Raw genomic sequence first — 13,529 nt, 5'->3', positions numbered from 1 at the left:
CGGGCGAAACTGCCACATTTTCACAGCATTGTTAACTGATAAACACGCATAGCGATTAATCCATCGCAGGCATTGTTATCACAGATTCAGGACCCCTAGAAAGAAATAGGTTTTGAGATGGTGTTTAGATAAATATTAATGTCATTCTCCGTAGAGAGGTAGGAGGAACAATGGTAAGTTTTACTATACTTGGTTGCTGGGAATTGTGTAGCTTCTGTGACAAACAAACGAAAAAGAATTATTAAAATAAAGAGGCGAAGAGCTGCAGTTCGATTCGCTTTATTGAACCTCAGAGTTACAATACTTCTGGTGTGTTGCCTGAGAAGATAAGGCATTCGTATTTTTCGCGTTGCAGTCACACTGGAGCACACTCCATCGCAGTTGTAAGAAAGGCAGAGAGCTGGCGACAGGGCACGAAGGCATTTAGTTGCCACAAAGACATGACGTAGATGAAGGTATCGGCGATTGCCCATAATACGTATACAGCGCGATTTCTTTATCTATTGAAACTGAAAAAAAAAAAAAATAGCCTGCGGCGGATAGCGTGATCCTGCCTGTAGTACAAGTGGGCTATATGGGGAGGCGTACACAACCGTCACGACAAATGACGGTGATTCATCAACTAATTATGAAATGTTCACAAATTAATTTCCCAACGACTAAGCTTTGGGTGTACATATAAAGTATAAAGACTTTTACGTTCTGAAAAAATTATTATAGCGCGACTGTGACACGAAAGCCAGAGACGCTTAATCAGACGCCATAAATCAACAATTTCGCTATAGGAAGGAACAAGCGCGGCTAATACAAAGTACAATCAAATAAAAATAAAAAGATCCGTGTGAGGCTCTTCGTACATTGAGAACGCTCGCAAGTTTAGCGGCGTGTACACTTAAACATGCAATTGTGTCACGAAAAAAAAAAAAGATCGGACGATCTTGAGAAAGGCATAATCTAGATAGCATAAACGCATGTCCAAACTCTAGCACCTGAGAAATTATTGATTTAGAATGTGTCAGTGACATAACTGAGCGATGCAATTTGTCACATGCTAGTTACCTCTGACTGTGTACATCATTAAAAATGCATCTGCAAAGGTAGAATTTCAAGAAGTGTAATTGAAGTAAGAAATAGAGAGGGGCTGCATTTAATTGCCATAGAGACTACGCTGTAGAGCATTGCTTCAGTCGATGCATATTTAATGACGAAGTTTATATTGTTCGTGAGCCCAAGAAGCGATGCTGCGCAAAGCGGGCGATTTTCCATTTTCCTTGTGGAAGTAATAAAATACTCACGCGCAGCATTGCTTACTTCACTCGTTAGTTAGCAATCGCCTTGTTTCACTAAATATATAAAAACAAAACAGTAGCGTTTCCAGAATACTGTTACGTAGAGGGGATTATCCTCACTAAATGAAGATGAAACCCGCCTCAATTCATGTATGCGCTCTAATTCTTCGACGCATTCGTAGCTTTAGCTATAGGTGACTTTGTACTCTACCTTGTATGTTCTAAATTTTCTCAGCAACATGAAATACTTGAAAATAGACATTGCATAGACGTCATACAGAAAGCTACGTTTTACGGCTCGTCCGCTAGCTATACGATCGCTGGCAGCACTATTATAGTGGCGATAGGCTGTAGCATAAAAATAAGGAGCCAGTTTTCAACCGGCAGACAGCGCCCTTACTCTCTGTGCTTGACAGTTGGCACTGAAACGGGTTCGTTTCGACGCTCTTTTACTACTTTCTCCGTTTCGCTTAGCAGTATAGACCGTGCAATGCCCGAAAACTCTGTGCTGAGCGAAGAAATCTGAAAAACAAAAACAAGCCGAGTAGGCTGGAACACTAGGGAGCCCCTGGAGATCCGTGTCTGAGGAGCGGGTGCACCAGTACGTACATCACTGACGCCAGCAAGACACCTTTAAGGGGAAAAGAAAAAGAATGAGAAGAGAGAGAAACCATTTCAGGGTATTAGGGGACATTGTTCGAAATGAATGACTGATAATTTCTTTATCGCGCCAGGCCTTCTGTGGGGGCACGTCTTAACACTGACACAATTCCCGAGTTCTCCCGGGGATCGCACATTTACAAGCGACTTCAAAACTTCAGCGTCAATGCCCCTTGAAACTTGCACTCTCGCGCATTTTCACGCGATTTCCTTGTTCTGACGGCAGTCTTTTCACACCGCTGTCTTTATCATGCTGGTCGCCGCTGCCTCAGCTGAACATGACGACGCTCCGTTTTAAGAGAGAGAGAGAGAGAGAGAGAGAGGGAGCGTGGAGTGATTCACCAAATCGGAGTGATTCACCAATTCACTGCGTTTTGAAATACACGGGCGTACACGTTTGTTGAGGCGGAGGCGTTGCGAAACGTGGGTAACTGGCATACATTGTTGGCCAGCAGTGACGTCTGAGAGGCGCGGAGGGAAGGGGGGGGGGTGTACAAAAGAGACGATCTTCCCGCTCGCACTCCCTTCTCTGCCATCCTTAAGCTTTGTCGCGTTGCCTATTGCTAATGCTACAGCTGCAAAGTGCAAGCGACACTTCCCACCTGTTGACACCTCGTCTGTCGCCTCGTGCTGGCCCGGAAGCGAAGCAAAGGCTCTTTCAAGGTCTCCATCTTTATCAGTCAACCATACCGCTCCGACGCAACCTTCGAGAAGTAGCTTCCAGCGTTACGGACAACTATATGTCCGCTAAATTGGGTAGCCGAAATTGAGCTAGATTGCCCAGTAGCATTTCCGCTTCTTCGGTAAACGCCACAGTTCGAAAACTACGGACGCTATTTAGATATAAGGCGTCAAAAGGAAAAGAAAGGCATGAGTGGTGCTTGCAGAAAAATGCAGTCTCGTGCAGTTATCCTGTCAAGAGGCCTGCATATGAAAAATGTTAAAGTTGATCTTTTTTAAACTTTGGTCGTCGCTTTAGTACGTTTTGAACTGTTTTTGTTTAGTATTAATTATCTATGTTACAAAGTACTAGCTACTATCTCCCATGTCATGTACAAGGCCTTCTGGGACCAGTCAAGCAGCTTATGGGAGCTTTTAGCCCAGGAGTACGTTTCTAGTTTATACTAGAAGAATAAATGAAGTTGAAGTTGCAAAAAGAGACATATTTTTCTCTATTTTAACAGAATTGGTCCCTCTACGGTAAAGTAGGTCAGCACTGTGAGCGAAATGAGATTTGTTCGTCTCTTTGCTGCTCATATACAAACTTTGCCTGCAACTTGACCAGCCACGTTAGTATAGGCAGATCTCATGTTGGCGAGCCAATTGGTCTTAATTTAAGAAAAAATAAAAATAAAAATCAATAAAGCTGCTTTCCAGGCGAGCCATGCCACTCGGGTCATGGCTATATATACTGGTAAAGTTCACGCTCGGAGATGTCGCGTAGTGCCGGGGGTTCTTGTCACATCTCGTAAGTTCTATGTATAGCGTGCTTACCTGTACCTGTATGATCTGTTCAAAGCGCATCCCTGCATCTGACGTTTTCGTACTCCATGAAAGTCATAAGGGAGTATAGTAATGTAAAAATGTCTTTTTTGTAGAAGGATGGCAAATCATGAGCAGAAGATGTTAGTGAAACTAGAAAAGAAAAGTGAGAAACAGGAAACAGAAGAAAAAGCATGTTAAAAAATTGGCATACTTTTTTTCAGTTTTGCTTTTCACAAAGCTTTTTTTTCTTTTCTACAGTGTACGAGTGCACCTACCAACGCTGCATTTCCAGGCAAATGGCTGCTCATTGACCTTTCCTCCTCTTTGGGCAAGCGATTTTCCCGGCCAGACCCGTCACCTGTGAGATTTCGTAGCCAGCTGCGGTTCTGACCGCACAAGTGAACGCATCGCGTAGTTACATTTCCGGCGTAAAACAATGTTGAGACGTGACGATAACACGAAAAACAAATCACCGCCCCAGCACTCCGTACAGATGGTTAATCAGCGGAGCTGAAACGTGCGGCCCCGGTGTTTACCACTGGGTTAATCCCGACGGTTCATTAAACGACGGCTTGGTAGGCTGCCAGATCCTCGGTATGCAGTTGCTGCTTGCGCTCGGCTGCACGAGCCTGTTCTTGCGCCCGGGCTGCGGCATCGGCACGCCGTAGACGAGCTCGTTCCCGGTTCTGCTCGCGGCGTTGCTGATCGAAAGCTGCCTGCTTCTCAGGAGTACGTATGACGCGCGATCGACCCGTTTCGAAGCCGGAGAGAAACTGCTGCGCGCGCGCTCTGCTGCGACGGAGAGCAACGACGTCACTACTGGCGCAGACAATCGCGTGCCTCCTTCTCTCTTTTTTTTAAATTTCCTTTCGCACATGCACATGGGGTAGCGCCGGAGGAGTTGTCAGCGTACAGGCAACAGACGGACGGGCGAATCGGCTAGCCATATACAGCTTCGCTGCAAAATAAAGAAAAGCCTATCTAAACGGAAACTATTCGTTACGAGACTGCGGTATTTTCCTGCGCTTCAAGCTAGCACGCGGATGGTAGGTGTAAACGGCATTAATACTGACGTGCGAATTTCGCGGGGCAAGCGGGCAGGCAACGCTGGCATGCGTCGCGGGCGCGCAGAGCTCTGACAACGACGTTCCAATTGCGCACGTCAGCGGACCGGACGCGGCGGACGGGGAGACGAGGAAATGCGTTTCTGATGCGGCAGGCTCACCTTGCACCCGCGCACGATTTCTCCGTTACAGCGCGCCAATGGTGCGGTCGACGCGCCAGTTAATGTGTGTCGAGGACAATGCCATCGCGTATTGCGTGCCTGCCCTTGGAAGTATAGCTCGCAGAGGAGCAATGCGCTGCAGTCGTTCAATCAAACCTTGAACACACCGCGTAAAGCGATCGCGACAGAGAAACGACCGTTGTTGTCGTAGTAGTTTTTCGTTGACCCATTGAAATGGCACGTACTCGCACGAAGGTATCATTCAGGGTAGGCCTTGGAATCACTGAAGTTCTCTTTTTACTATGACCCCCCTGTATTATGGATGCTTTTTTTCCCCACCTTCTCGGAGAGATAAGTGTTCAATTCCACTGTAGCTATATGAGAGAAAAAAAAAAAAAAGAACTGTTCGAGAATTGCGGGGTTTGAATCTACCTCTCTCGCGTTCTCCCTCCCGCTGCCTCATTCTTCTTCACGATGTCTTTTGATTATTCTTGTTTTTTTTTTTTCTTTTCCGCAGTCCTTCGATCGTGAAGGGGATTAGCTGTTACACTTGCTCTTAGGCAGAAACTAGTGCTTCCCGTCGCCGCGGTCGACGCTTTCCGACAACCATTGTCCTCGCAATAACAGCTCAAAACTACCCCCTCACCACGAAAAAAAAAAAAAAAGAAAACGCAGTTACACAGGAACAGAGCTTACCGTTTGGGACACCAGCTCAACCGCAACGTTTACTGGAGTTTTTCGTTCCAATTTCTGTTCTTCCGTTCAATATTTACTCTTTCCCGTGGAATAAATAAATAAAGGAATGACTCCGTACGCTGCATTCAGCCCAAGTGAAGAAGAAGAAGAAAGAAAGAAAGAAGTAAGAGAGTGATCGTTATTGACCAGGCCTAAATACGACACGTCAGTAATTATACCTATACTACAGGCACACGTTCACAGCATTCGCGAAACTTATCGATTATAGATATTTCCCGAAGTTTGCAGTTAAGAGCTCGGGATGTTTGCACAAAACAGACTAGGTTGGCCTACGAGGGTGACGTAAACAGAGGTTCAAATTTTTGCCTACGGCTCGTGTCTCTCTTTGCTTCAGTGTTCTTCTGAAACAAAGTATCATCCCGCCCAAACCGCCACCATTGGCATAAGTACGTAGCAGAAAATATTGTGCATTTAGCACAAGTGCTTTCTCACGGCCGCCTAAACAACCTCGCTGAGCAAGAGCCAATAGCGGTAGTTGATAGCACTGTTATCCACCAATCTTTCAGGCGTGTCTGATGGTCTCCTCGCGAGCTGAGGGCGATTGCAGGCATACATCACATCAAGCGATTGCGCACCTTTGAAGTCCGCGAGCGTAAGCCTATGTCGATCTTGCGCAAGGAGTAACTGTGGCAACTACACTGGAAAGTTTCATTGGCCGAACCAAGGCCTGGCAGAAGTTCCGACAGCGCGTGCTTTCATTTCGTGACAAAGGTCTCCATATGAAGCATTTCCTGAATACTGCTGTCGAGAACAACGAGCCTTCGCGGTGACTTCTATCATTCCTGCAAATTTTGCGCGTTGTCCAAATCAGGGCCCTCTGCAAAAAATACTGTAGAAGCCTTGCAATGTTATGATGTATTCACATCTCTCTTTTTTTTTCTTTGTTTGTAAGCACAGTTTAACCAACTCATAATAATATTATACTGCCAAGGATAACACATGCTTATGACAGATAATTAATAAGAGCGAGTTGAGCGAAAAGAATTCAGGACAACTATTTAAACATATTAATCCATAGGAAAGAATGTCACTTTCATCGTTTCAGAGCTAGCCATAATCTGCCAGCTGTGCTTACCTCACGCAAAGCTTGCTGACCCGTTTCTCTAAAGTATCTAAGTGCTCCGCACAGCTTAGCGACAAGTTAGTCGCAAAAAAACTAAGCTTTGTAGCGACTCGGTAATCTCTACGCGGCCTCCTGCAAAAACACGACCTGGGCAGGTTGCAGTACTGTACATGTCGTCGTCAGAGTTGTCATTTCTGAGGCTCGCGCTTTCACCAAGATCCCGCACAGCGTTTTACTCTCTAAACTTGCTCACAGTAGCCACATCCATTCTTAAAACCGATAACGTGGCCCGTGGACATCGTGAAAAGCGTGTTGTTTTACTATAGAACACATACTAAAGCTGATGGCGCCTCGGCTTTTCATTTTTCATATCCGGTGTACTTTTATAACAGGTATTATGCGCAGATTGGAATGCCAATAGTTTTTTTGTTTTATTTACAGAGCCAATGGGTTACGCTTTCCAGAAATAGCTGTAAAGCGCATCATAATAAGCGCCTTTTCTGACAGTGTCATTGCCATGTCCCAAAATGTTTATACAATGAGAAAAAGTCCCAACGTTTAGAGTTGTTTTCAATATGGGTCAGAGCGAAGAAAACTAGAAACAGTGAAGTGGAGGTGATAAAACGACTAGGATCTGGGGCCGAAAAGGTGCCTTCTTTTGCTCCCTCCATGCTGCCGTTCACTCCGTTCACTTCTACTCATGGTACACATTCTACTCAAGTACTTCCAAAGCACGAAATAGACCAGGTGTTGTTCGTTCAGTAAACACAAACACAATGTATCAACGAGTACATCAGTGTGGGGAGTGCGCGAAAAAAACATAATCTGCACGAAAATAGAATGAGCGTCTAAAAATGAACGTTCGCAAGACGTGGCACATGTGGCAGTCGCTGTAGTGTGATTACAGATGTCAGTGTATCGCAGCAACTTTTTCGGCCCTCGAGAAGCGAATCCTCTTTTTTCTCCTCTTTCACATTACGCGGCGATTGCTGTCATACGCTGTCCAGAATTTCTGCGTGAGCGACAGGCGGAAATTCGGAAGAGATCAGAAATTGACTAGAATGCGATTTCTCACGAGAGAATTCCGTCCCTGCAATGCGCAGGAACAAGGACCCGCTCATGTGACAGCGCACGCCCGGTATAGCTACAGCGAACGCACTCGAAGCTATAGAGCGCGAAGCCACCTTTTCTGAAGTGCGCAGACACGCACACCGCTGCAACACCCTGTTACACGGCATCTGCACCGACGCTAAACCCGCGAGGAACGTGCTCCAAGCAACGCTACATAGTATGTACAATCCGCCCAGCGTGAAGAGAACAAGGCGGCACCGGCGCTTTCGCTAAGCTCAGATGGAGTCGCAGTGTTCCCTACAAGACATTACTATAGAGGAAGCTCTGGCGCTGCGATCGCTCAGTTACCATTGGAATAGTGGTCAGTGCGTGGATTTGTCTAATCTTCGTGCTTGCGGCTTCCGACTTCATTGTGTACGCTTTTTTTAAAAAATAGGCTTTATCATTATAAAATTTTCAAAAAAATTATATTTATTTAAACGCACGAAGGCAATTAGACTCTACGCACATGCATGCTCATTGCAAATGGTTGCATTCATAGCGCAACATACTATTTTCAAAGTCGCAAGGCCATTCGAAGCCGGAAAGACAAAGTTTAGGCACAATCCACGTACTACATGGTATACACCCATCGTTCCCGTGCTGGCTGAACAGTCGTACTCCCGCCAGTTCCCGCAATTCCCTCCGGTAATTTCTGCAGGGAACTCTACGTATATGAGGCGCCTCAGTTGGACCTCGAGACCGCGGATGACGTATTGCGGTGGCCGCTAGGGGGAACGCGGCTCATCGGGGGGACCGAGACGAAGACGACGACGACGGAGACGAAGCGGCGGCGGCTGCGACGGCGGACGCTGCGGCTGCGACGTCGCTCAGCTGCGGCGACAGGCTCTCCTCGTCTTCGTCGGCGGGCGGCTGGGGCAGCACGTTGTTGTGGAACTCGCCCAGCACGTTGCCGGCCGGCTTGTACATGGCGACCACGATGATCTTGCCCGAGCGGGTGCGGGCCTTGCCTACGCCGAAGGTGGTGCTGCTGCGCCACACCATCTGGCTGAAGTGACCTGCGTGTACGGAGAGCGCAATGCAGCACCGTGATTGCAGTGCAATGGCACCCGGTGATCTCCTCAAACCACGCCACACACATATACATACACACCGCGGAGCGCAGAGTGGAGGAGTGCCGAGACAAAAAAAGAAAGAAAATGCCCCCGTACTCCTCCTTTGAAGGAAACCTGATCCCACCTGCTTCTATTCGTTCTCTTTACTTTTGTTATCTCGCACACCATTACTCAGCAGCGCCGCTGCTTCGCTCACTTCGTGATTGAATTCTGCAACGCGACTTAACAAAGAAAAGTCGGCTTCACGGAATTGACCAACGAAACGCCTGTTGTCAATTTCATTGAATATTTAGACTTAGGCTGGTACTTTTCGGTTCGCTATCTTTGTCGGAGCTCCGGGATAGGCGATATAAGCCAGTGCTTCCTTTCGTCTCTGCACATTTGGAACTTGTAAAACGCTGAGTAATACAATCGTGCCTCGGTAATTCACTGTCGAAGTCTTGCGCTACGAGGTTCAAACCAGTTCGTGCTACCAGGCCAAGTGTCTTGTTGACGCTGGTGGCCACTGTTAATCTGAGCAGCTTAAGCAAGGATTACAGGGCCACATCGAGTGAAAGCAGTAGCACTGCATGCTAGGCTGACGAAGGTTGCGGTTGTGCCTCACGTACTCATGAGAACCATCTTGAAATACAGCGCAACGGGACGGCACAGCAGAAAGTAAGACGAACACAGGCGCAAACGAACAACTGATTTAATTGAAGACCGTCTCACAGGTATATGCGTACTCAACATTTACCATAATCTTAAACGATAGAGATAAAGGCCGCAGTGGACGTCGTTTTTTCTGCCCCCGAATGCTAGCTGAAGCTGTGCAAGATAATTAACTGAAAAAAAAAAGAAGACTGATTTCCTCCTTTAAACAACACCATCAACAATTTGTGAATTGTATGGGAAACGTTGTTTACCCCATACCTTTGTCGTGCAAAAAGGTATGTATCAGTTAGACAGACACTTGTGGGCTTTAAAAGGTTAAACGAGCGTCATTATAATCTTACAAAAATACTTTCTGACTGTTTAGGCATTCATTGACTAAAGTGCGTCTGCGTCCCTCTCTTTGAAGATACTTGCACTTTGCATCGGACCAAAAATAAGATTACACGAGAAATTATCGAAGTTTATGAAATCGAAAAAAAAAAAAATGGAAGAAAAGTGCATGTGCACGGTGGACACGCTGTGAACATGGATGGACACGGTTCTACGATTTGTACCTATGACTATATATTATTGTTGTATTTATTTCCGTTCGGCCGATATACATACATACATACATACATACATACATACATACATACATACATACATACATACATACATACATACATACATACATACATACATACATACATACATACATACATACATACATACATACAGGGTGTCTCAACTATCATGCACCAAGATTTAAAAACATACAAATGCAACGTAGCTGGACAGAACCAAGCTAATGTTGTTTGCCGTCGCTTGGAGATGCATCGGGTACTTTTTGCGTTCCGCCTAATTACATGATTAGTCTCAGTTAAGTGATCAACTTCGCAAATTGTATAATTAGATTAAAAGTGTCAATGAGAAAATTGTAGGACAACATGAAAAACTCCCGTTACAGCCTTCTGTTGCTCAACACGTGCTACATAAAAGTGTTTTTCCGAGCATGAGAGAAACCCGCGAATACACGCAAAATTGCCGCGCGACTGGCCACTCTAGGCACTTTGCGCGTTTTCGCGGGCTTCTTGCACGCTAGGAAAAACACATTTATGTAGCACGTGTTGAGCAACAGAAGGCTGTAACGGGAGTTTTTCATGTTGCTCTGCAATTTTCTCATTGACACTTTTAATCTAATTATACAATTTTGCGAAGTTGATTACTTAACTGATACTAATTATGTAATTAGGCGGAACGCAAAAAAAAAAAAAAAAACCCTGGCTATCTCCAAGCGACGGCAAAACAACATTACCTCGGTTCTGTGCATATGCTTGGCATATGCTTGGTACTACTTGGCATATGCGTATTTTAAAATGTTGGTGAATGACAGCGGGGCACCCCGTTTATAAATATTGTGTGCTTACGAAAATAGACTGTGTAGTTGGAAGTCGGACTGTGCGTTCGTCATATTCTTCTTATGTCCTCGTCGAGTCGTGGTGCAGAGCTTAGTCATAATTCTGAACCAACAGCTCACCAACGCGCGTTGAAGAAGTTCTCTCACTTTATCCCTCCCGCCTGCTGCTTTTTGTTCTTTTTTTTATTGGCATGTATATGGAGATCTTGACGTTTTGAAATGTCAACCGGTTACTAGTTATCTCTCAAAGAAAAGAAAACACAACACATTGTTGAGGTACTAATGACTTGCGATTTTCTTTTTTTTCGAGGAATCGAATAAGTCCCCCCGCAGAAAACCTCGGCAGAACGGCGCTCTCGTATACGTGAGCAGTCAGAGCAGCAGCGTAGAAAGGGAACACGAATGCAGTATAAGCAAGGCGCTTACGCACAAAGCATAATTCCACATTTGCGTACATATCGAATATGCAGATATATTGATATAGGCAACCTTGTCGTCCATCGATTCGTACCAAACACCGTTTATGCGAAAAAAAGCAAGTAACAAAGAGAGCTCTGCAGATTGCAAGGCTGACTTTAACTCTCGCTGACAACTCTTACTGAACTACTGCACTATATTTACGCTTACTCTCTGAACGGTTACTCCGACGCAAGCCATTGGCATCATATCTTTTTTTTTTTTGTAACACTCTCACTTGATGTTATTATGTGAGCGGCATTTAGAAAGAGATATCAATTACTTTTGCGAAGTAATTTGGCGCTGCAAAACAGACTCCCTGCGTGTTGTGTTATTCTGGCCACTGTCAAATTCCGCTATGTTAGCGTTTTCAGTCAATTAGGCCGGTCGTAGCAGCCTCGTGGGACCATCGGAACCGACAATATGTCGAATTCAATAATCATGTTGGAATTTAACGGTGTCCAGGATAGTACTTCCTTCCTGGTCAGTACAGAGACGATGATGGTGATGATTTCTTCCAAAAATGGCATAAACCTACTGTGGAGAATATAGCGTTAAGAGTCGGGTGGTATTACGACAACAAAACGGCAATACAAAAGAAAATGTTCATATATCAAATAAAGAATGCGTCATACAGCAGTAAGCCTTGCAAAAGTAATAGAAGAAATAAAAATATATTTAGAAGACTAAGGAGAAACGCGGTCGGGGCAAGGCTGTTGTTTTTCTTTCTTGAGCGAATATGTGTAATAGAAGGTACGATAATTTTTTTGCAAGCATTCACACCATTGAAGTCACTCACCAGAGTGTTATGTTCTGTTTGAAAAAGCGGGAGGTAGGAGGCGAGCGAAAAGAAGAAGGGAAAGGGGATGAGAAGGAGGGGTGTGTTGTTCGTCTGGCTACGTTTAGCGTTAGCTTTTCCAGACTGATAGGCGCAGCGTTTGCCTCCGTGATAGTTGAGCTAATTATGGTTTATCAGATGTCGAACATGCGCACATTGCAAGAGAGAGAGAGAGAGTGTGAGAGAGAGGAAATTTATTTAAGGAAAGAAATTGCAGACATGTCTGCCTGAGGTACAATCCTCTGATCTGCTACTCATGGCACTGAAGCATACACGTTTGAAGCGTGGACGAGACAAGCTTACACACACACACCCAGTCAATACATACTGCAGTGTACACAATGCGCATACGACGCACGCTACTACAAAATTGAAGTTTAAGCGTGACAGGCTTTTGCACACTCTAATTACCACTTGTTTCAGCAGACGCATTGCACTTATGCCTATGCGCATTATTTGCACCCCCCCCCCCTTTCACACGCACGTATGAGAGAAAGAGAGAGAGAGGATGGCCACAGTTTCTTTACTTGCCACGTTCTCTGTTTCTAAAAATATTTTCATTTTTATTTCTCATTCTTTAATTTACGCATTTTATTTGTTTCCTATTTATTAATTTGTTGTCTACTTCATGTTTCTCCCCGTAATGTTCTGGAGCAGCGTGCTAGGCACTTGGCTCTAGGCTAAAGTTTCCAGCTCTCTCATTAGAATCTTTCTCTCTCTTCGGCATAACTCCCCTCCTTCGTCAATTTATCCGTGTTTCTCTTTTATTCTTCCTAGTGCATGTATCAGACTTCTTTCCTTCTCTGTAGCTTAAATGACGTCATATCATGTTTTCACCAATGCGTAACGGAATAGGTAAAGTAAGGTACACGCAGCCCGTCTAACACACGTGCGATTGTCCTGGAATCATTTATTCTGCTACCAGCCTAGAAAATCACGCTCAGTTTGCGAAACAAGCACCAAAGCTCCGCGCACTGGGATGGGACATCATTGCTGCACATTGATGCGCGTCAAACCAAACAGAAAAAGGGAGAAACAAAAGTAATTTCGGTCGCTGCATAATAGATGGGCTCATAGCGGGCGCCGTTTTTTTTACGCGGCTCCCCATATACCGGAACACTAGCAATCACAGAAAGACAAAGCATCTGGCCGACGCAATTGGAGTCTACAGCCAGCCATTCCATTACAAATGAAGAGAGCGCTTGCCGGGAAACCCTACTTGATGGAGCGCTGTTCCGGAAATGCCGATATAAAGGCAGAATCGCAATAAACGACCGTCAGGTCTCTGAGCAGTTGGACAAGGGCACGAAACAATCAATACATGATGAGGCTTTGAGCTGTATCGCAGCGGTTATTGCTTTGACAGAACAATGTTTCAAATGCAGCGGAATGACAGTGAGCCGAAGGGCATTCATGTGCTGCTCACTCCGGAAATACTCGCAGATGACAAACAAACAAACAAACAAACAAACAAACAAACAAACAAACAAACAAAGGCGATATTCTAATCTATAGAGC

General features: G+C 45.2%; 1 protein-coding gene across 1 annotated transcript in view; it reads right to left on the bottom strand.

Annotated features, from left to right (window-relative positions):
• Positions 1 to 263: 263 nt before the first annotated feature.
• The window catches only part of LOC126548497 (Golgi-associated plant pathogenesis-related protein 1-like), a 153,735-nt gene continuing 140,469 nt past the window's right edge, over positions 264 to 13,529 (bottom strand). Inside the window, exon 6 of the mRNA XM_050196707.3 lies at positions 264 to 8,607. Within this exon, the coding sequence (XP_050052664.1) occupies positions 8,333 to 8,607 (275 nt within the window). The 3' untranslated portion in view covers positions 264 to 8,332. The remainder of the gene's footprint in view (positions 8,608 to 13,529) is intronic.

Source organism: Dermacentor andersoni, chromosome 1 (assembly GCF_023375885.2).
Source record: "Dermacentor andersoni chromosome 1, qqDerAnde1_hic_scaffold, whole genome shotgun sequence".
NCBI classification, from domain to species: Eukaryota; Metazoa; Arthropoda; class Arachnida; order Ixodida; family Ixodidae; genus Dermacentor; species Dermacentor andersoni.
Note: the sequence above shows the minus strand (reverse complement) of the source record. Positions and strands in the feature narration are given on the sequence as shown.